This window comes from Rhea americana, unplaced genomic scaffold, assembly GCF_003343005.1.
Source record: "Rhea americana isolate MKP2758 unplaced genomic scaffold, rheAme1 scaffold_73, whole genome shotgun sequence".
In the NCBI taxonomy this organism is placed as follows: Eukaryota; Metazoa; Chordata; class Aves; order Rheiformes; family Rheidae; genus Rhea; species Rhea americana.
In genome coordinates, this window is record NW_028186901.1 from 557,253 (window position 1) to 577,981 (window position 20,729).

General features: G+C 43.8%; 1 protein-coding gene across 1 annotated transcript in view; it reads right to left on the reverse strand.

Moving 5' to 3' along the window:
• The window catches only part of CELF4 (CUGBP Elav-like family member 4), a 710,880-nt gene that overhangs the window by 40,474 nt on the left and 649,677 nt on the right, over nucleotides 1-20,729 (reverse strand). The window contains exons 9-11 of the mRNA XM_085321945.1: nucleotides 14,998-15,060; nucleotides 13,099-13,179; nucleotides 6,711-6,854 (exon numbers count right to left, since the gene is read on the reverse strand). Of these exons, the coding sequence (XP_085178071.1) occupies nucleotides 6,711-6,854; nucleotides 13,099-13,179; nucleotides 14,998-15,060 (288 nt within the window). The remainder of the gene's footprint in view (nucleotides 1-6,710; nucleotides 6,855-13,098; nucleotides 13,180-14,997; nucleotides 15,061-20,729) is intronic.

A 20,729-nucleotide genomic window follows, 5' to 3' on the forward strand; every position in this document is an offset into this window, starting at 1 on the left:
TGGCTGCTTTGTATCAAAAATAGAGTGTGTCTAGCAAATAAACTCTTGTGCCTCCTTCTCTTTTTACCTGGGAGCCCTAAGCACTCCTTTGATGGTGTCTTGCTCTTTACGGCCTACTTGCCAACAAAGATGGACACCTCATGAGTCTCTTCTTGGTGGTCTGGCTGTCTGTGCCAGGCCCTGGAGAATAGAGCAGACCTCAACAAGTTAGTGCTGAGCTGAACTGAAATGTCCTTGGTTGGGKAGTTGAGAGAGGGAGTCAGGCATGCCTAATGTGCCTGGAAAATTGGCTCCAAATTGTCTCAACTCGCACACTGAAATTAGTGGATTTTTTCACTACACTTTAGCTTTGGTTTGTAGCCCACAGCTATACGGATATGACCATCTGAAATTACCCAGGGATCTGAGACAGAATTTACTGCTACTAGATCATTCAAAGTAAAGGACATGGCCTAAGTTCATGGACTACAGGGAGAAAGTTTGGAGTAGAGACTTCTCTTAAGAAATTTGAAATCGAGTTAAAAGTGAAAATAAAAGAAAAAAAATCTGAATTTAATCATAGCACTGCTAAAAGTGGCAAGCAGAACTCCACCTCTCTCCCAACAGGTTTCTAGTAACTTATCTGTTGAGAAAGGCTATTTTCCAAAGGAAGAATCAGAGGGAAAGAAATTAATTTGAGCTCATAAATAATTCTCATCTGTGGATTTTAAAGCACTGTGTAAAGGAGCTGGTGCCCTGCTAGAAGATGGAGAAATCGAGGCACACAGACCAGTTGACTCATGATCACCCAGACAGGACAGACACATGGGACTAGAATTTCTGACTCTTACATCACCCTACTCCCTGACTTACACATTCCCCTAGACAAATTTAAGGAGAGTTGACTTTTTCATTAAATGAGAAACTGGCAGCTTTGGCAGGATGCTTTGGAGGCACATTGTGAGCAGGTGCTGAGCAATATTTTTTTGGTGTACCTGAGAGTCTGTTGTTCCTCTCCTGTGTCTTATGGAGTGCTGCCAATGCACTTCAGACCTGACCTACAATGCCCCTGGTCACAGGCCCCTGCATAGTTTTGCTGATGCCCCAGTCTCTTGATGTTTATCTTGTTCCTATTCAACTTTCAGGCTGAAATGCTGCAGACAGTTGTGACCTGCTTGCTGCACTGAATTTCCCACCCCACCTTTCTGCAACCACACTGCCATCTTGAACTGCCAYGTTTTTAATAATATGATACAAACTCTATGTATTCCCCAGCCTTTCTCCTGAGCTTCACCCCCTCCTGTGTCCAGCCATCATTCCTCACTGCTTTTCTCATCTTTAATCTCTCTCCTTTGGCTCCTTTATTTCTCTTTAGAAGCTAGAAGCCAGAAAATGTTGAGTAGGAAACAAAAGGAAAATATTTAACAGTGAGAGTAATTAACTGCTATGCCCCTCAGCAAGTGGTGTCTTCTTTCTTTTGGCATCTTCAAAGAACACGGGACATTTTACCAGATAGGGTAGCCCACTAGCAGCTGTACTGTGGACTCCCTGGAGGAATCTGAGGTGAAGCTTGATATCCATGTTGCACCAAGAGTTAAACAAGACGGTCTGTTTGTCCCTATAAATCTGTGGTTCTAAGAACCCATCACAGTATGCGGTCAAAGCTAGAACATTTATGGTATTGTTTCATGCGAGACATTTCAGAAAGGGTTGAGACGTCACTACTGTCAGTGTGATTATCTCTCTGGGATGCACAGAAGAGGAGAAAAGTGAGCAGAGGATGTGGGTGCTGCCCCATAGTTTGCCCCAGAGTGGCGAACTATGTATCGAACCACGGTTTTTCTATGGGCACAACAGAGGCTCTTCACAACCTCCCCAGGTCATTGCCCTTGGGGAGAAAGAGACACTGAAAGCTTTCCCATGCCAGAGGAGATGGAAAACCTGCACAAACTGAGGAGACACACACAGTGCCTGCTACTCGATGATGTGCAAAGAGCCAGCAGAGGCAGGTGCTCGTCACTCTCAGAGAGGAACGACTGAACAAATGAATTTCCACATGCACCAGTATAGTAATTTCTCTGGTTTTAATTTATCTACATCTTATTTGACACCTTAGGGTAATCATTTGGCCTCTGCTGTTCCATCTACGTCCTCGTTTTTCTAATTTCTGTCATGTCTTCCTAATTAATATTGCCCAAATCTATCCTTTTCTCACTCTCTTCTCTGTTAAAACATTTTCCTAGATCATGGTTGTCTCTATATTTCACTGTTTTAATGTCTTCAAATGCCTTCTCAAAATGTGTCCTGTGTGACAACAGTGAGTGCTATGAAATTAGGCCTGTATCATAGCATCATCCTCCCGCAGAGGTAGAGTTAGCCATGTGTGGGTAATGTGAAGACTTGCTCTTCTCACATTGACTACTTGTCCTAGCAGCCTTAATTGCATCATTTTAACAGTTTTTATTTTTATCTTGTACACAAACTGGTCACACTTAAATAATCTCCATGTCTGAGAAGGGAACTATCACTAGCACTGTTGTGATCAGCATACAGATATGTTGCATGCCCTTTGGCAATTAGTAGATATCTACACAGAGAAAAACCCACACATGTGGTGGGAAAGTGAGAGACTCAGTGTAGTCTCTGCCTTGAGCAGAGACAAGATACAGTCCCAGGATCCTGCAGAAGTTGAAGCTCAGACTGCCATAAACTGTGCCTCTGTATGAGAAGCTGGGACCCAGATCAGCCTTCCCTGTGAATGGGTGTCACCGGCTTCAAGGAGCATCTGCTTAACTGTAATTTTTCCTGAGTAAGACAACAGTCCCTGCTATGGTCCTGTCATTTTCCTAGGAATGGACAGCATGCCTCAAGTGAGGAGAAACATGCTGACAGTAGAAGTATATGGGAAGAGGCTACAAATATTTACTGGACAGTGAGTGAAGGAATAGCAGGTGAGGAGAGAAGAGGACAGAAGAGTGAATGGCTTTGAAGGTGAAATCAATAAATCTGAATAAAGGAGGGCTGAAAAGGCAGCTCCTGAGGAGAATCCCAAAGAGATCCTGGTGAGCAGAGGCTCAGTCCTTGGAATAAGTAGGATGTTGGTAAGTGGGAGGGGGAAGTGTGCTCTCACTTGGATATGTTTCAGCTGCCTCAGGAAAGGGGAAAAATAGTAAAAAAAAAACAGGCTTGAAAAATTGTAGAAGGAAAAAAGGGATAATTTGATTTGAGTCTTGATGYGTGCAGCAAGATGAAAGTCTTGGGCAAAGTCAGCTCCCAATTTAAATGATTTTTCTCCAGTGAGAAGTCAGGGTTGTTTCTCAGTCTTACACACTATAGCAAGTTGACCTGAAGTGGAAAGCAATAGAAATATTTTGACCGTTTTCATATTGCATACATGAATTTTCACCACACTGATGTTTGCTATAGTTCTCATTCCTTGCTGCTCCATATCGGTCAGGAGGCAGCCTCTGAATGGGGAACGTGAAAGGCATCACGACCACAGCGTAGTTTCTGCAGAGCATGTAAGTGCTAAATTGTTCTCTGCAGGATGTCTGACGCCAGGAAAYCAGGAGAAAGGCTTATGACTAATCTCATTTTCTTTCTAACACTCCCATGGCTGACCCTATAGTGTCCTGCTTTTAGTGGCCAAAGCAGATACTACATCTGTCTTTGTGCTGGAAGTGCAGTGGAAGATTCAGAGCCRAAAAGCCATAAAGGTCCTTTTTTTTGAGATGCTACACCACTGACTCGTTCACTTTGGGCCAGTTACTTACAGGTAGTTCAAAGCAGCAAATGAAGTATTTTCTGTTCCTGTGGAAAAAGCATGGTGATATTTTTCTCCACAGAATTTTTTAAGTTTGTCTTAAGCAGGACTTCTTGATAATTTCTTGACAACCTCGGGCTAAGCACTGTTACAGCAATTTACTTGGAATCTACATAGCAGATAAATTTTAAAAGGTCATATAATGGTGGAATATCTTTCTGGGGCCAGACAGAATTGTCCCCCAGGCTACCAGTTGGAGAGCTCTGCCTGGGCTAAAAAAAGTGAAACAGAATGCAAATGCTGTGTTTTTACATGTTGAGTTTTGGGAAATGTTTAAGTAGAAAAGGAAACAATTTTCTTACTTTTAAAATTAACAAAATATTCTTCTTTTCCTTTAGGAAAAAGTAATTTTCCCCTAGAAAAAACAACCCAACTTTCTGGAAAAAAAAATTGATAATCAGCTCCACCTTCAGTGGACTTAGCAAAACAAATGAAAGGCCTGATTATCTGTGATACCCCAATGTTTTTGCATTCTAAATTTGAAGGTCAGTAGGATAGGAGGTTTTGAAGAGCAACGTGATATACTTGTGATAATTAACTGCCTCTATTTCTGTTATTTCTATGCCTCTGGAGATGGTGCACATGGCTGTGCAGTCAGCACGTTTGTCTAAGACCAACAGTCACACTAGGTGCACAGCTCTAAGGGAAACTGAGTTAAAGTCAGAGAAAACTCAGCTGCTCTGATCTAATGCCTGAGCTCCCAGACTGATTGGACTCGGATAGGAGAAGCTAATACAAAGTGACTAAGATCCACCCTCTTGATCTCTGTAACTCCTATTTTTGCTTGCCCATGAGCTTGAGGTCTACACATCCAAGAGGCATCTTCCTGCTCTCTGGCTGTAATATCTCACCATTAGTTTTGGCGGTTACTGCACCAAACAAGTTGCGTTTCAGGTTCTCTTCTTACAGTAAGACTCACAGTTAGGATAAATTTATGCTTAAACCCCTCAATCCCTACTTAGCTATCAGTCACAACCTCGCAGTGCTTTGGAAACAGCAATAAGGTCAGCCGCATGACATTGGCCAACAAACTAAGTATGTGTTATCATTCTCTTTAAGCCTTGTAGCCAAAGAGCTTTTGAAATAAGGGGAGGAAAAGTAAACTTCTGTGCAGAAGATACTCTCTTTTGCTGGATTTGCCTCTCACTTCATTTCTTCCCCATTTACCCTTGGTCTTTCTTCTTGTGAATACGAGGAGAGCTAGGGTCAGTACACCCCTAAACATTATCTGTGATAGGAATGGCAATCTCATTGCCAAAGTTCCATTTCTAACCCGCTGATATCCTTGGAGCATTAGCTTTCAATGTTACCTAAAGTTGTACTGGTCTACTCATTTTGTTCTGAGCTTTAATACAGTTAGAGCGCTAAAAAGGCAGGGGGACTCTAGAGAGAAAGGGTCTAACTCATAGTTCCTTTTTCAAACCTCCCTGCTGCTTCCTCACACTAAACTCATTGCATTACTCATTTTTTCCTCTAGTGCTTGAGGCTGCAGGAACCCAATAACTGCTGAAGAAGGGGGGGACATAGAGTCACCTCATGTTAGGGGTCAGAGCTCCTTCAATCAAAGAGCAAAAAAGCCTGTTCAGACACTCTGTGGCTGAGTAGGAAGAACTGTGCAGAGAAGTGGCACAAAACTCTCGGATGTACTCTCTGTCATGTACCAAAGCTAGCAGGGAATGAGTCAAGAGCTGTGGGAGGGGGGGCTGTCCAGGAAGGGAAGGGGGAAGGCAGCATGGGAGGGAAACATAGTGTATGGGYTGAGAGTGACTTTAAAGCCAAATGAAACTTAAGCAATTTTTAAGTCTGGAAGTTTGCCTGAGAGGCAGAGTCCAGATCAGCTGCAAGTAACTGGAAAAAGAAAAGMAATAGTTTGTCCCATTGCACTTTTCATGGAAAGTGTGCAAAGAACGTGGGATGGTGGAGAACCAGAAATTGCATATCCCACTGTTGGGCACAATGATGGGGGTGATTTCTTGTTCCCCAGGTAGAATGGGACCAAATGTGGCAGGGTCCCCACCCCACAGCACTGCCCAAGGGACACTTCACTGCAACACCCTTGCAAATGGCAGGGTCCCACTGAGACATCATGCACTCATTGCCATGTGGCTGTTGGCCAGCTGAGCCCTGGTCCATGCTCTCTCTGTGGGTGCAGCTTAGGGTGTCCCTTCCCTGTGGACTGCAGGCAGCTAGGGCTGTGCTCTGCTCAGACTCCAAGYTGGCAAAGTTGAGCCAGCGGTGAGGCCAGAGCCATGTGAGCACTTTCAAACAAGTAAACTTGGCCTTTCAGAATGGTATATTAGCTGAGGGTTGGCTTGGGTTACTTGCATCTGCTGTAGTGCTGACTCAGGTCCGTCAGGCTCAGAGCATGGCTGCCTGCAGTCCATCCTCAGAGAAGACCAAATCTTCAGTGGGTGTTGTTCAGCCCTTGTTCCTCTGCAACTAATGCATTACACCCTCTGGAGAGCTGCCCTCAGTTTCTGTCTTACCTTCAGCCCCACAACCTGTTTTTCCCTTCCATTAGGTACAGAAATTCCCCTTCTGTCACATGCTCCCACTACTGACCCCATCATCATTTCAGCAACCCCCCCAGCCCCATTCATTTTTTCCAGATATTTTAATTTCTTCTGCACCCTCCCACCTCCCCTTCCAAGGGGTGGAATTTTATGCCCCACCACTGGCATCCACAGTACCCAGCTGCTGGTGAGATGCCAATCCTTCACCTCTAAGCAGCGCACACAATTCTGAGCATGAGACAATTAGGAAAGAAAGAGGGAAGGGGGAAAGTATCGACAGGAGTAAACTGAGAGAAATCATAAAGCTTAAGCAGAGAGAAAGCAGTTTGAAAGGTAAAGTATTCAGAGAAAGCCCTTTCCTGGATGAATCTAATTGTTTTGTTATCTTTACCCACCAAAGCATTTACTTTGGTTTGTCGCCCGATCCACAAACACTTTCGAGGAGATGACATTACCGAAAGGCAGGAACATCTGCATCAGCTCAGCATCCCCAAACTCCTGGGGCAGATGGTAGATAAACAGGTTACAGCCCTCTGGTCCTGTGAAGAGAGGAGGGAGACTCATGAATGGAGAGGAATAGAATATAAGAAAGCATATGGTGGACATTTACTTTGGTCCCCTCTGTCCTTTCTGGCTGGTGAGGGGTCTTCTCTAGGAATTGGTGCATACAGCTCACCTTACAGAGTCTTGGTAAAATGGTTCCCTGTATTGCTCTGCACATCTGCCAAAGTCTGGCTTTCCTCAGCTGGGAAACAGTAGGTGGGGGATGTGTTTTTGGAGTCTGTTTTTGGCTAATCTGTGCACTGTTACTGTTTAATCCTCTTTAGAAAACTTCATGACTAACAACACAGCATCTATCATAACGACCTTCCCTTATTTGTCTACACTGGTCTCCAAAATCAGAGGAACAGAGAAAGCAGAAGACCAAGAACTCAGAAGGTTACCCAGAGGCTATGCTGATGTGGTTAACCTTTTCAGGACAGATGTCAGGAAAAAAATCTAGTGATAGAAAAATGCAGCACTACACATGCCTACGGAACGATGGAAGGGAGGAATAAAAATAAAAGGAATGAAAGATGTCGTTCATAGTTTTTCTTTGCTTCTCATAATCTCATTTAATCTGTAGAGTGTGGGGTGACCCTCCCTAATCTTTGCCTCTCTCAGTGTCTGCATGCAGAAGTTTCATTATCCTTCTTGTGTCTTTGTGAAGACTGTGATAACAAGTAGAAAGAGATACACAAACCCATGGAGTTAGTTTATTTTATAGAATTTTACATTCAGCCCAACTCAGCCCAGAGAATTCCCCAAAGCTGCAGAGTTTGGCCATGTCCTCCCATTTGAGGTAGTTCTGCAAGAAAGAGGACATATGGGTTTAAATCCGAAATATGAGACTTCAGGATAGGAATTCTCTTTTTTCCTTAGTGCTGTAACAAATATTATTATAGCCTTCAGAGAGTGCTTGAAAAAATATCCAGAGAAGAGTCTTTTGTTGGAAAATGCAGTTTTGTTAAGGTTGAGACTCTCAGAAAATGTTCTGTTGAAATTGCATTTTGGAGCAGAAAAGTGAAAAACCTACCTCTGCTTGAAGGCGCAGGAATAAAACTTTTCAAAATGATTTTTTTTTTAAGTATTAAAGTGTAAAGTATACTGTACATGTAGCAAAAGTCAAAAGGAAACATTTGTTTCCATATGGTTTTGTTGAAAAAAGTAAGTGTTTCTACCATTTGTATTGTTCACTGGCAAAAAAATGCATAGTTTCAGGAGGCAGAGAGAGTTTTTTTTTCTTGGGATTATTTCCAAGGGGATTTCCAGTTTCTGGCCAGCTTTGCACTGACCTCGACAGGTAACTCTATCTCTGGTTTTCTCTGGAGGGGTTGAGGTGAATTAGTGCATATTCCCTGCTGTAAGGTAAGAAGACAGAGGGAAATGGGGTTTTCTCCTTCCCCTCAGCCAACGTACCTGTGACCTGACTGAGCCAACCTTCTCCCATTCATTCATGACTGGGGCACGGTGTGGGGAAAGAGAGGTTTCCTTTTTTTTTTTTTTTTTTTTAAAAAAAGAAAATACTCTCACTTTCTTCATCAGGGCATAATTACAGTGTCATAACAGAGCAAATTACAACTTTGCCTTTCCTGTTAGGGAGAGGAGTTCGCCTAGATGCTCCCACCTTTTATTAGCCATTACTCATCCCCCTGGCTGGCAGGAGAAGTACGGCAAAGTCAGGATTCTGACAGATGCCCATTTAAAGCTCATTAAAATTCCTGGGCCTCAGCGTGATTGAAGTCACAGGCTCTCCACATTTCCTTTTGGATTAATGGAAAATGAAGCCCTAATGAATATTTGCTAAGCACAATTTTCCCCACTAATTTGCTAAAAGGACTGTCACGAAGGAACAGCTGATCCTTTGCATCTCACGCATTTCCTAGAGGTCATGAGGATGGTGACAGGGTTTCTTCCAAATGGGGGGATAGTGGTATGGTGGGATAATTAACTAATTAGGCACCCAGTCATCTGTTTAGCTAAATTACTTCTGAACTTCAGCGGCCCACATTCAGGCTCCCGTGTTTCATGCCAAGCTTTTCTTCTCTCCCCACAAGTGCTGTCTGTCTCTTCCTTAGTCTCTTCATTCACAACTACCCCTTTCCCAGTCCTTGCTGCAGTTCAGTTCCACCCAATGTGGCATTATTGGCAAGATAAACTAGATATGTAACTGTCTGAAAGTGTTAAACAAACACTGACCCCCTTAGGTGTCTGTTAGAGTAGAAGAAAATTCTGCCCAGGAGAAGACCATGGTCCAGAATAGCAGGGAAAAATTCATTTGTTCATCTGAACATACCCTAGAGCACTTCTGCTGTGGGATTTGAGATCCACATTTCAATAGAATGGGTAAAATTTGGCCTTCCCGCAATTAGTGGCAAAATTCCCACTGACATCACCAGAGCCAGCAGTTTGCTCTGCAAAACTGGCGAATTCGTTCAGAAATGCCAGCTGCATTTCCTGGGGTCTTGGATGTGTTGTGCACGAGTAGGGATTCTGCCTGCATGTGCTGAGAAACACCTACTAAGGCATAAGGCAGATCAGGAGGCACGTAACTTCATCTACCCCAGATTTAGAGGTTGGCTCAAGGAGAGAACAACCTTTAGCCAACCTTGAAATCAGCATTGCCTAACACTATGGAGAGACCAAGAAGGAGAGACCAGGGAGGATGTAGAAGGGCAGAGACCTTCCCAAAATCTCAGTTCTGCTTCAAAACAAGGATAAGAAAACCATGCTGTGGCTTCCTGCACTGATTCAGACATTTAAGGCCAAATTCATTTTGTAGGTAACTAAAGAGGACTTTTGCTATTTTCCAGTGTTGCAAACTTCACCTGTTACTGAAAAACAACCCGGACTAATCTGATTTGTTTTCCTACCCTCACATATAAAAATACTGCCATTAGGATTAAACAAGCAATTTCTTGTTAAATCCATCCATCCATCCATAAGTTGTCYTTTACGGTTAGACTTCTCAGTAAACAGTTCACAAAATTAGCTTCCTCTGTCTCTACTCTTCTACCTTGTCTTTTTCGCTTGAGTCAAGTAAATCTGGGCATTGCATGGAAAACTACACATGTATGTATATGGCCATCCATTTTGTGCATATGTATAGATATTTGAGAAACTGAACTTATGAAATGTTCAGCTCAGAATGCTATGAAAAGCAAGTTAGCTCTCAGTGCACTTGTGCTATGAGTTTTAAATCAGGATCACTGGAAAGAGGAATATCACATTTGGAAAGGTAAAATCTCACTGAAGACTTCAAGTGTCAAGAGAAAGGGCTTACTTTGGACTGGGTTAATGGAGACCATTACACTTGGCATTTCAGGGCTGAATATAGTGCCAGAATTCTTTACCAAACACATTAACACTGATTTCTGAAAGTCAACTGAATATTTAGCCCTGACAGTGCTTTATGAGAAGATAATCAAGGTTCATTTTTACCCTGACACCTACCCTGACTCTTGAATTTATTGCCTAAAGTAATAAATATTTCTGTTCATTAATATACAATAAACAGAGATAGCCATGATTTGATCAAAAGGGGGAAAAAGTTGAAAGAAATGTGTTTTATGAATGGTTTGTGTTTCACATGCAAATCATGCTGGATAATGGAAATGCTCACCTGCACTGGAGCATGTGGTAGAGATCTCCATAGGCCTAGCCAAACCMGCATTTACTTCTGCTAAACCATTGCTATGTCAGTACTCCTCAGCCTCAAGCTCATTGCTGAGGTAGTATAGCATGGGCACAGCACCAGACTCAGCCTGCCCTTGCATGCCCACTGTCAATGTGAGTAAGGTCCAAATACCTAAGCTGGGGTCGGCTGCTACAACGCCATGAATCAGTGTCATAAGGAGAGGCTATGGCCGGAGAGTCCTTCCAACAAAAATTAAAAATGGGTTCTCCTATAAGGGTGTTCAAAATTAGCAGGCAGCCTTTGGCCTGGCTGCACAGAAAATGGGATGTATGTCTCACTTCTGCAGCAAATACTGAGAGGCTGTAACTTCTTTGACCTTCTGCTTCTGCTTGCTATTAAGTCCCTGCCATTCCTGCGTGCAGAGCAGATACAAGTCACAAGCCTGCACCACTCCAGTGTAATGTCTAAGTGTATATCTGAGTTTCAGAACCCAAATCAGAATGAGTAATACCATACAAACTCAAAATTACCCCTAAATTTTGCCTGGTTGATGTGGTCTGAATCAAAACTTCATCTTCGCTCTGAATCAAAACTTCATCTTCGCTTTGATCATTTTGGATCTGTTCCACCCTATGCAACCCATCAGCTGCTGACAGCCTCAGCACTCGTGTGGAAGTAATGACTAATCTCTACAGGAGCACTGCAGCAGCGGAGCAGCTCTGGGCTTGTTATCCAACCAGGATGTAGGACCTGAGAGTTAGCATTGTTATTAACAACGTGATCATCAGTGTTATTGTTGTGGTAGGACTGGTTCATTAACAAAYCAATGTTTGTGCAGATCCTTGCAAACATCTTTTCAGCACTGAGTGTTATTATTACTAAAATTCCCTCTTGCTGCATTTTCCTGGTAAAGGTTAGAGTCTTAAAGGTCTCGACCTGGTGTTAAGATGGAGTGTTGTGCTCCAGAGATTCTCCCTTCCAGCAAGCAGCAGGGAAAGCTACAACAGCCAAGCACTGTAGGTGAGTGGAGAACACTTAGAAGGGCAACCTACACTGGACCAGTGGTCTATCTTAAACATCTGGTCCCTAACCATGCTCAATGCTAGCCATTTACAGGTAGGAGCAAGGTGATATGAGATAACTCGTCCACCGGGTGACACTCGCCCTCAGTGCAYAGAGACAGTGTATGCCTTACAAGCATCGGAGTCTTTGGGCAGCAGATATTCAAAGTGTGCATAGCATCCATTGCTTCTGATTGTTCCTGGCTTAATACTATGCGAAGCAATGGTCTGCTCGCCATTTTGTCCTGTGCTTAATCTAGCCCCAGTAAGTAATAAAAAGCAAAGTCCTTCAGCATGGGGGAAACATCTCCATAATGATATGTTAGGTCTGTGCATCTGTTCTCACAGCATGGACGTGTACTAGAGCTAATCAGGAGCTGGAAGTTGTGTTCCCTAGGAAATTCTGACATYGGAAAAAAATTAATTCCAAATTAGATCGAAATGCCAACACTCTAATTTTCTCACAAAATGAGATTTCTCCCTCAAAGTAGTTCTAGGCCATCAGAATGTTTCAGTTTGATAGTGTAATCTTGATTCATTTCATTCTGACTGTTACACCATATTAAAATATTTAATATCATTATATATATATAATAACACATATAACAGAATATATCTGAATTAGTGATCTAATAGAGGAAAAAAGTTGAAATGTAATTATTTAAAATGAGGGTCTCTACACTAAGCTGAGACACCTAACTTAAACGCATTGCTTAGGCAAGCAGTCTCCTCTTCTAATCAAAAGAAAGTAAAAGACTCCCTAGAGGACAGTAGGGAATACCTAAGCGGATTGCCCTCTGAGGATCCCACTTCTCTCCACTGACAGCAAGAGGAACATAAAGGACAGTCTTTTGGGAACACAACATTAAATGGCATGGATGCCTCCCAAAACATTTGCATGCAATAGTGGGAGACCTGTCTCTCTCTACGTTTCATGTCTACAGGGCAGTTATTCCCTCCTCTGGACTAGTTAACTCTTCCCATAGTCAGTATAGAGAAATAGGCCATTCTACGTTATTCATCTTGTCCCAGCATAGACGTTATGCTATGATTTCTCTCCAGATTATCAAGGGTTAGGCAGAAAGGACTAGATCAGCTGGTAATCAAAATAGCAGGTGTTTGAAATCATATTTCTGGCTTCTGATGAAGGGTCACCAGTGCTTTGTTTCCTATTAAATCCTTTATTGCAATGCAGCTGCATTTTTCATCTGCATTATTGTTGACTATCTCTAACACAGACCCCTGCTGGACGTTATTGCCTATGTCGCTACCCAGCCTTTCCATGGCCCATGCATATAAGTATGCTCCCCTCCCTGGGGGCTGTGAAGAAGATATCAGCAGCGATTCCCCATGAGGATGTTCCCGCAGATTACTGTTRGTGCTGAGGATGCCGTGACACATACAGAAACAGGGAATAGACTCAGCAGACCAAAAATGCAAGGCAACGGGGCTTTTGATGACCTCTCTCTAGGCATATGAGGAAGGGAAGCAGTGAGGTGGGGATGGCATGCTGGGGCCAGAAAGGAGAACAGCTCATTTACTCACCTTCTCTCTGTTGCTGTGGGATCATGGGAGGTGGCTGTGGGAACGCTTGGCTAATCTGGCCATAAGCAGCAGGATAAGCAGCTATAAGGGAAAGAAAGGGAGAGAAGAAAGAGGGATAGATTTCAGCACTGGGAAACGAGGAGTTTTCACACCAAACGACTACACTAAGCTGGAGGTGGGCTGTCCACCTGGATTTTGGCTCTGTAAAGGGAGAGATCTCATATAGCCTGAGATGCAGTAGCAACATCACAGTGGTGCTCTAGGTGGTGCCACTTTGCTGTGAGCACCTACTATCCCTTCAGCTTAGTCAGCAGCAAGACGTGAGACTACCCACTGGTGTAAATGGAGCACTCCACTGAGATCTCCCCCAGCAGAGACATACCTATCTCGGATGGTACCACAAACACATTAATTCACTAGCCCAGCACGTTGATGCCACAGCTTATATCCACTCAGAGAACACATGCACTGTGTTTCTGTAGGTGATCTCTCTTGCACTCTGATTATTTCACATGCTCATAAAAATGGGTCACACACAGTATTTTCTCTCTCTCTTACTCTAACCTTCATATGCACACACACTACATGTGCAGTTTCACATATACACTGTCAGGTTTATATTTTCTTTCACATATATAGGTACTTTCTCTCTCACAGAAACACAGTGGAAACAGTGTGCAGCAATTAAACAATTTTCCCCACCTGAACTCCCCCACTAAGCAGACATGGGGAGCTACAGATGGTAGATGATGTGTCTTGCTGCTAAAAATACAGAGTACAGGTCGCCTGCAAGCCCAGAGAGAGGGGGTTAGGGGGCATGTGTGTGCAGAGGGGTTAATTAACAGCTCAAAGGGTTGAGCTGCTTCCCATCTATCAAGCCTCACAAGCAATAAATGACAATAACTAAAACACTGGCAAATGAAGCCCTACATGGAGAATTAAATTAAGTTTCCAGATACAGCACTGACATGAGATAATAGCCATTCCTCAGCGGGAACCCATGATTGCTCCAGTTACCACAGGAAATAATGACTTCAGGGTGGCAGCTTCCTCACAACATTTGCCATGGGCACCTCATGAAGGGAGGCTGAACACGGCAGGGTCATGGTCTGCACCAGGTCACATTGACTGGTGTCAGTCCATCAACTGCAAAGGAGCTGTTTGGCATACATGGTGACATGAGAATGAACAGAGACTGACCCTTTGGGAGTCATGTAGAAAGCTGCTGGGGAATGGAGAGTATATCTACACAGTTCCTTAGCAAGGGACTCAGATTAACAAGCTGGGGTACTAGCAGGGATAGCCCTGGAGCTAGTGGCTTCTCAGGAAGGCTGGACAGCCTCTTCTGGGCTCCCTGCTTCAACAACTGAACCTCCAGCGTTGCCAGAGCTACTGAACACTAACACATCTCATGTATGGTCAAAATACAAAATGGAGGCACCCTAAAATGTGGTTTGTACAGGCATACACTGTCAGGTATAGCAGGAGGGGCTCTGTAGGGTCTGGCTACCCACCTAACCACTCCCTGGAAGCCTCAGTAGACCTGCTAGAGCAAGTGCCCCACCAAATCAGTGGGGTTACTGGGCTGATCTTCCACTTGTTCACTGTCCTAGGCAGACCTAACTCTGTCCTATCAATGAAACTACACTGAAGTACAGGTCAGTGGGAGCCTTTTCAGAGATGTTTCATGAGAGAAGGTTATCCCCTTGGGGAGAGAAGAACATGAGCCTTTATATTTGTTTTCATGATGAGCCCAAATTTAATCTGGGACCCTAATGTCCTGGCTGATCCTGTACCAGCCAGCAACTCCCTTCCACCAGCCCCCCTCAGGTGTGTTCATATATTAAAGGCTTTAGAGAGGTGAAAGGTTTATTGGGAGAAAGTGTTAATACTAACGACCTGCGTACTGCTGCACTCCAGCGTAGGCTTGCTGCAAGGGGTCTGCTGCAGTGGGGCTCTGTGCTGTGGAGACAGAAGAGAGAGAGAAGGAATTAAGGGATTAAAAATATGATAGACACACTCACTTTCTCTTCCCTCAGTGGTATGTGGTATGGGAYGGCCGAACCCAGAGACTGAGTCACAGAACAGGAGCAGCTCACTCGCCCTATAGACACAACTACGCAGAGCCCCTCCATGCCTACCAGAGGGGCTCCGTCCCCACACTGTGGCCTTGTGGCAGTTTGGAGCGAAGATACACAAATTCTAGCAAATATTCTAGGCATGCTGAGCAGTGCAGAGCTGCAGAGTCCCTAAAGGGCAGGGGTGAGTCACAAGAAACTTTTCCTCATGAAAGCATCTTTACTTCCCCTGTAGTCAGGACGCTTGCCTAGGTATGTATGGGTTGTCTTACTGCACATCTAGGTGGGCGGTGAGCCTCAGCATGTGCATTTTGAGGTAAAGCCCCTGCCAGTGTTGAGTGCTCTAGTGAGAAACTGCACCACCAACAGCACTAGGGAAAAGCCTACTCCTCCTCTCAGGTCTGGCAGGGGAGAAGCACTTTGGCAAGACAGAAATATCCTGGGAAAGAAACCTCTTTCTTCCTTTCCCTACACTCTGCATGCTACTTAAGCATGAGGTAAAAACTTAACTTTCATAGTTTGTTGAGATAAGACAGGAGAACTTACTCTAAGTGACAGCAATAGTCGCATGAAACTTTCAGTTAGAGCATGAAACAACAGGTGCACAGCAGGAGCAAGGAGAACAGAATGGAGCACTTGCTCCTGCTATCCTGCTGTCCCTTTGAAGGACTACTTTGCTGCTAAGCAGCCTGCTGTGGGGCAGAGGAGAGGCTGCTTGGAGGGAAGGGGAACACCATTTGTCTGCTCCAGAGAGGATGGTATGATTCTCCGCATAAAGCACGCAATCCCTTGCTGGCTTCAAAGTACACTTTCTCTCTTTACAAGTGTGTCTATCTCCCCCCTAAAACTGTTTATTTTTGTGAAACTTTGAAGTCTAGCTCAAATACAGCCAAAGCTAGTTAATATTTTTTTCCTTTTTCCTCTTTGGTTGACAAGGAGAGAGAGAGAGAGAGAAAGAGAAACGTGTTGGATAAGCTCTTTCTTCATCTGCAGCAATAAAATATTTAAAGTAAAGCTTGGCTGAACCTCCAGTCCAAATGTCACCTTGGCCCTAATATTTCACTTCTTGTTATGAGTTTAATTTGTATTTATTGGTGCTGCACAGTTCTACGTTTATGCAGTCCCTCCGACTTCGTACTTTTTGGATGATCCCTTAGGGAGCTGCCACTTTCCCCCTCCTTCTCACCTTCTTCCTTTCTACAAGAAGGGAGGTGTGGCTGGAGGCAAGGGCTTGGAGGATACATAGATGTAGGTCCTCTTGGAAGAAAATCTGGTGACATTGACCTACCCAGGAAAGACACTAACTGCATGCCAAGGTGCAGAAAAGGCTGGCAAACATGAGTGTTACAGACCCAGGCAAATGGACAGAGTGTTTTACTACAGATGCAGCTACTCATTTGAACCTTAATGTCAAAAAATATCAATGATCATGATGGAAGCTTGCAAGGTTTCCTACTACACTTATCTTCCAAAATACAAGGAAGAATGGTGGGAAGACCCAACTTGGAGGGGAGAAACCTAGCTATTCGGCTAAGTATTGGAAAGGCCCAATTGATTACGGTGGTCAGTGGATCACAAGGACTTTGAGGACAGGAKAGTTACAGCAAGGAACAAATGAAATCCTGAGTTCAGGTTGTAAGGTGGTTGGTTGAATTCCTAGCTGACTTTCTGAGGATAGGTGCCTCAGTCTACCCTTCCTTGGTGTTTATAGAGCTAGAAGAAGTTCTCTTGGATGCTCAGGAGATGAAAATCATTTTTTCAGCATTTTRGTGTTTATGTGTCTGGGAAGATTAGACATTTTGGACATAGTCATGGCCATGACTCTTCCTCTCTCGGTAGAATGAGTTCCCCATTTTCAAGAAAAGATTTCATTCTTTGCATTCACAGCATTTCCTGGCTTCTTGACATTTTCTCTGCCCAGGTTAGCCTAGCTGGAGCAGCAGGTCACACCTCGCAGACACTGCAAATCAGCCCTGTAGGAGGGCAGTGTAGGAGGAAAATGCTTCTTCCAAGGTTTCCATGTTGACATTGCTCAATCTGCAGCCCTTGTAGAAAGTAGTATAAATGCTGAGGCTAGAACCTAGGCATGACCATCCCCTCTCACACACTGACAATTAGCAGTGACTGTCTCTTCTTCGACACAGGACAAGTCATTGAGTAGTCCCTATCTTACTGTGGTTCTTTTGCTTTCTTCCTTGCCTCAGCTGTGAATGCATGGAAATTCCCCACTCTCCTAGCTATAGCTTAGTCTATGTCCTGACCACAGAGTGCTATGACAACAAAAATCTTCAAATGAGGATCACAGTAGATAGCTCTTTTTATCACTAGGTATCAAGAGGCAGATAAACCATCAGCTCACAATAATTATGATAGCTCATCCCTTTGAGTGCTCTTGGAGAATATGGGTAGTCAGAGAAGCTCTGAGAGAGTACCTCTTTCTCTGGTAGAGTTTGTGCCAATTTGTTGAAATGAGTCATTGGGCTGGTTCCATTTTAACTTTATTCCTTTGAAAATTGGGAAGGCTGTCTCTCTGAATGGATTTCTGACAGAAACCTGCTTTTCTGTTATGCTGTCCATGTGATAAGTTCCTTTGCAAGATGCTGTCAGGCGCTCCAGGGTTTCAGTCAATCTAGCGAAATCTCAGGGTTTCAGAGACTCAACACCAACAACCCTGTGCTAGAGCTACCAAGTTCACTGCCTCTGGGGCCCATGGCTGATCTTACTTCTGGCTTCCTGGGCCTGAGAGTCCAGGCCATGGCCTTTCTTGAAGGGAACCAAATACTTATTCTGATTTTAGTTTAGATAAAAAATAAAACTTTCCTCTGAATTAAACACCTTTCCCCTGCACCCTGCTTTGGACTTAGACTTTTATAAATGAATTAAAGCTCACTGGGACTGATTACTTCTTCAGAACACGTGTTAGCAGCTCCAGGAGCAGTGCATCATCTGGATGATTTGGATGGTGTCCTGGGACACATGTTGTCCTTGTGACAACACTAGAAACTGAACAAAGCCTCCTGACCCAATGGAGAGCCACTCTTCTTACTCCAGCTGTGGATATCTTGCCTGTCCTTTGAACCTTATTCTGCTCATCATAACCAAGCCAATCAGCTCAGTGAGTTTCCCCTGAAAACCTTTCTTAACTTTTAAGATTAAATTAAAACTGGGCAAATGCTTTATTTAAACAATTGGAACAACAGACCTCTAAATGCAGCCTTTTTGCCTCCCACACAAAGCTTTTAGAGTTGTTTATTTTCCTGGGCCTTTAGGACTTGTCAGCAAGGGTATTATCTAATTGGGTATCTCTTAGGAGACTATTTTGTGCCCCAGATCACAAAAAGAATTTCCTCCTGGCTCATAACATATGCAAGTCAGTGGAAAGACTCTCCCCCGATTTCAGTCATGTTTGAAAACAACTTGAGAATCGCTTAGTCAAAGGTAAATAAGATACAAAGTCTTTTGTGGTTGGCTTCAGACACAGTATCACCAGCCCAAGCATCCCTGGACACTCTTGAAAAAGAGCAAGAGGAGAGCATCTCCAGGCTATAGCACGAGACCACACAGGCAGGCAGCAATGCTCAGCTTGGAACCCTGTGTCTGATTCATAGTCTCACATCCTACCTTTGCTGTTTGGGAAAGGCACTCACGGGGAGTCACTATCTGCAGGGCTTTAACTTGGGAGCTCTTAAAAACAAAACTGATGACTTTTGCTCAGTAAAGTACTCAGCTTCCTTAGCTCTAAGAGCATGTTTCCTTAGCAAATAAAGATGTATGAGTGGATGTGTCTATGCTGGTTAACAGAGACTATGAAGAGACACAGACTCCAGGGCCAGCTGGGGACCCCACCAGGATGCCATGGCAGCCTGGGCATCCATGAGTATGCACTCATGGTGCTGCTCATGGGGCCAGATGAATTAAACTTAGTGAAGAGCATAACTGCCTGTGCTTCTAGCAGTAGCGTAGATGAAGCCATTGGCTAGTATAGGTCCAAAAATCTCAAGACATAGATTACACATCCGAAGAAGTTGTGGCCATGCTGTGTTCAGTAAAGTGACAGCCTACTTACATACTAATGGCCTTTGTGGAGTTCAGTAAGGACTCAGATAGCCAACCTTCCCCAAGGATTGCTTGTGACAGCATGCTGGAGCAAATGACTTGCTAAAATTCAAAGTGGTGGGGAGACATGAATTATTTCTGTGTCTTGGCACAAGTGACCACGAGGGAAGGTTGCTTTATTTCTCCATCGGATACACATCTTTTAATGTGGTATCCTATCTGTGTGGAACTGAGGCCTTAGACCCCTGTGGCCTTCAYGCTCAGCTGAGGTAGTCATGTGACCCCGTCTCAGCCTCCTTTTTTAATAATAGTCATTCTTTTTCCCCATCCAGATGACATGCCTTCTCTGTTACTGCAAATATTAGCTGAAGTTAGTGTGGCAACAAGTAATGGATCTGATAGCCCTGGAAACTGACAGTCCTAATTCAAAGATGGCATAATCTTTCCGCACTGTGAGCCTTTCTTTTAACTCTTCTCTGAACACCTGTGAATTTTCCAGCATCCTTTTTAAGAGTGTGACCTCTGTATTCCAGAAGTGGTCACGCACCTTACAAAAAAACCCAGCCAAACATACATACCTGCACCCACATATAATAATAGTACCTCCCTATTCTTGCTACTCATCATCTCACTGACATTCCCAATAAACAATGCTCACCTTCATAGACAATATGGGCAGACAGGGCTGTGGACAGACCTCAGCTCCTCTGTTTGCTATTTGTGCTGCAGCATAAGTCTGCTGTGATCTGGAGTTATACAGCTGAGTAAGGTCCGTAAGAGCAATGGGTATGTAGAGGATACTAGTTTAGGGACAAGTATATTATAATGCATCTGTGGGGACATCTGGACGAAAACTAGTATGACTCTAACTTGTAACATCAGCAAAAGACCTTGGATGTGTTAGCAACTAGCTGTGTAAATGTGCCCATAGATACCACTTGAAATAGCTTTCCTTGTGGTCAGACTCCTGAAGATCTTATGTCCAATATACAGACATTTAAGAGATTAAAAGTGATGTAACGTATACACTGAGGATCAGTTAGTGAAGTGAAAAAGGTTCAGAGGCTCCTGAGAGACCAGCAGACAAGTATCAATCACATCACCCCTGCTTAAGTCAGTTTAGCTTTGCTGCTTTACAGAAGCTGAGGATCTGGCCTTGCCAGGGCAAACTAAAGGTRTACTATGAAAACAGATGCTAATAGTAACTTCATTTGGCAGCTCAGGGCAAGAGCCTTATCCCTGGACATCGCCTCTATATTAATTTGATAATTTCCATATCTCCATGGGAAAAATCCTGCTTAGATACAATTGTCTCTTTGCGAGATGATCCTGGCCAAGATGCCACAAGGTGACCATGGCAGATAACCTTCCATAAACCTGGAGACATAAAACAAGCCAGTGACCTACTATATGGCCATAAATATAAATTTAACAAAGGCAGCACTTATTCATTAGGCAGAAGTCAAGAAATGACTCCCAAGTCCTTCAAAGAAAGTA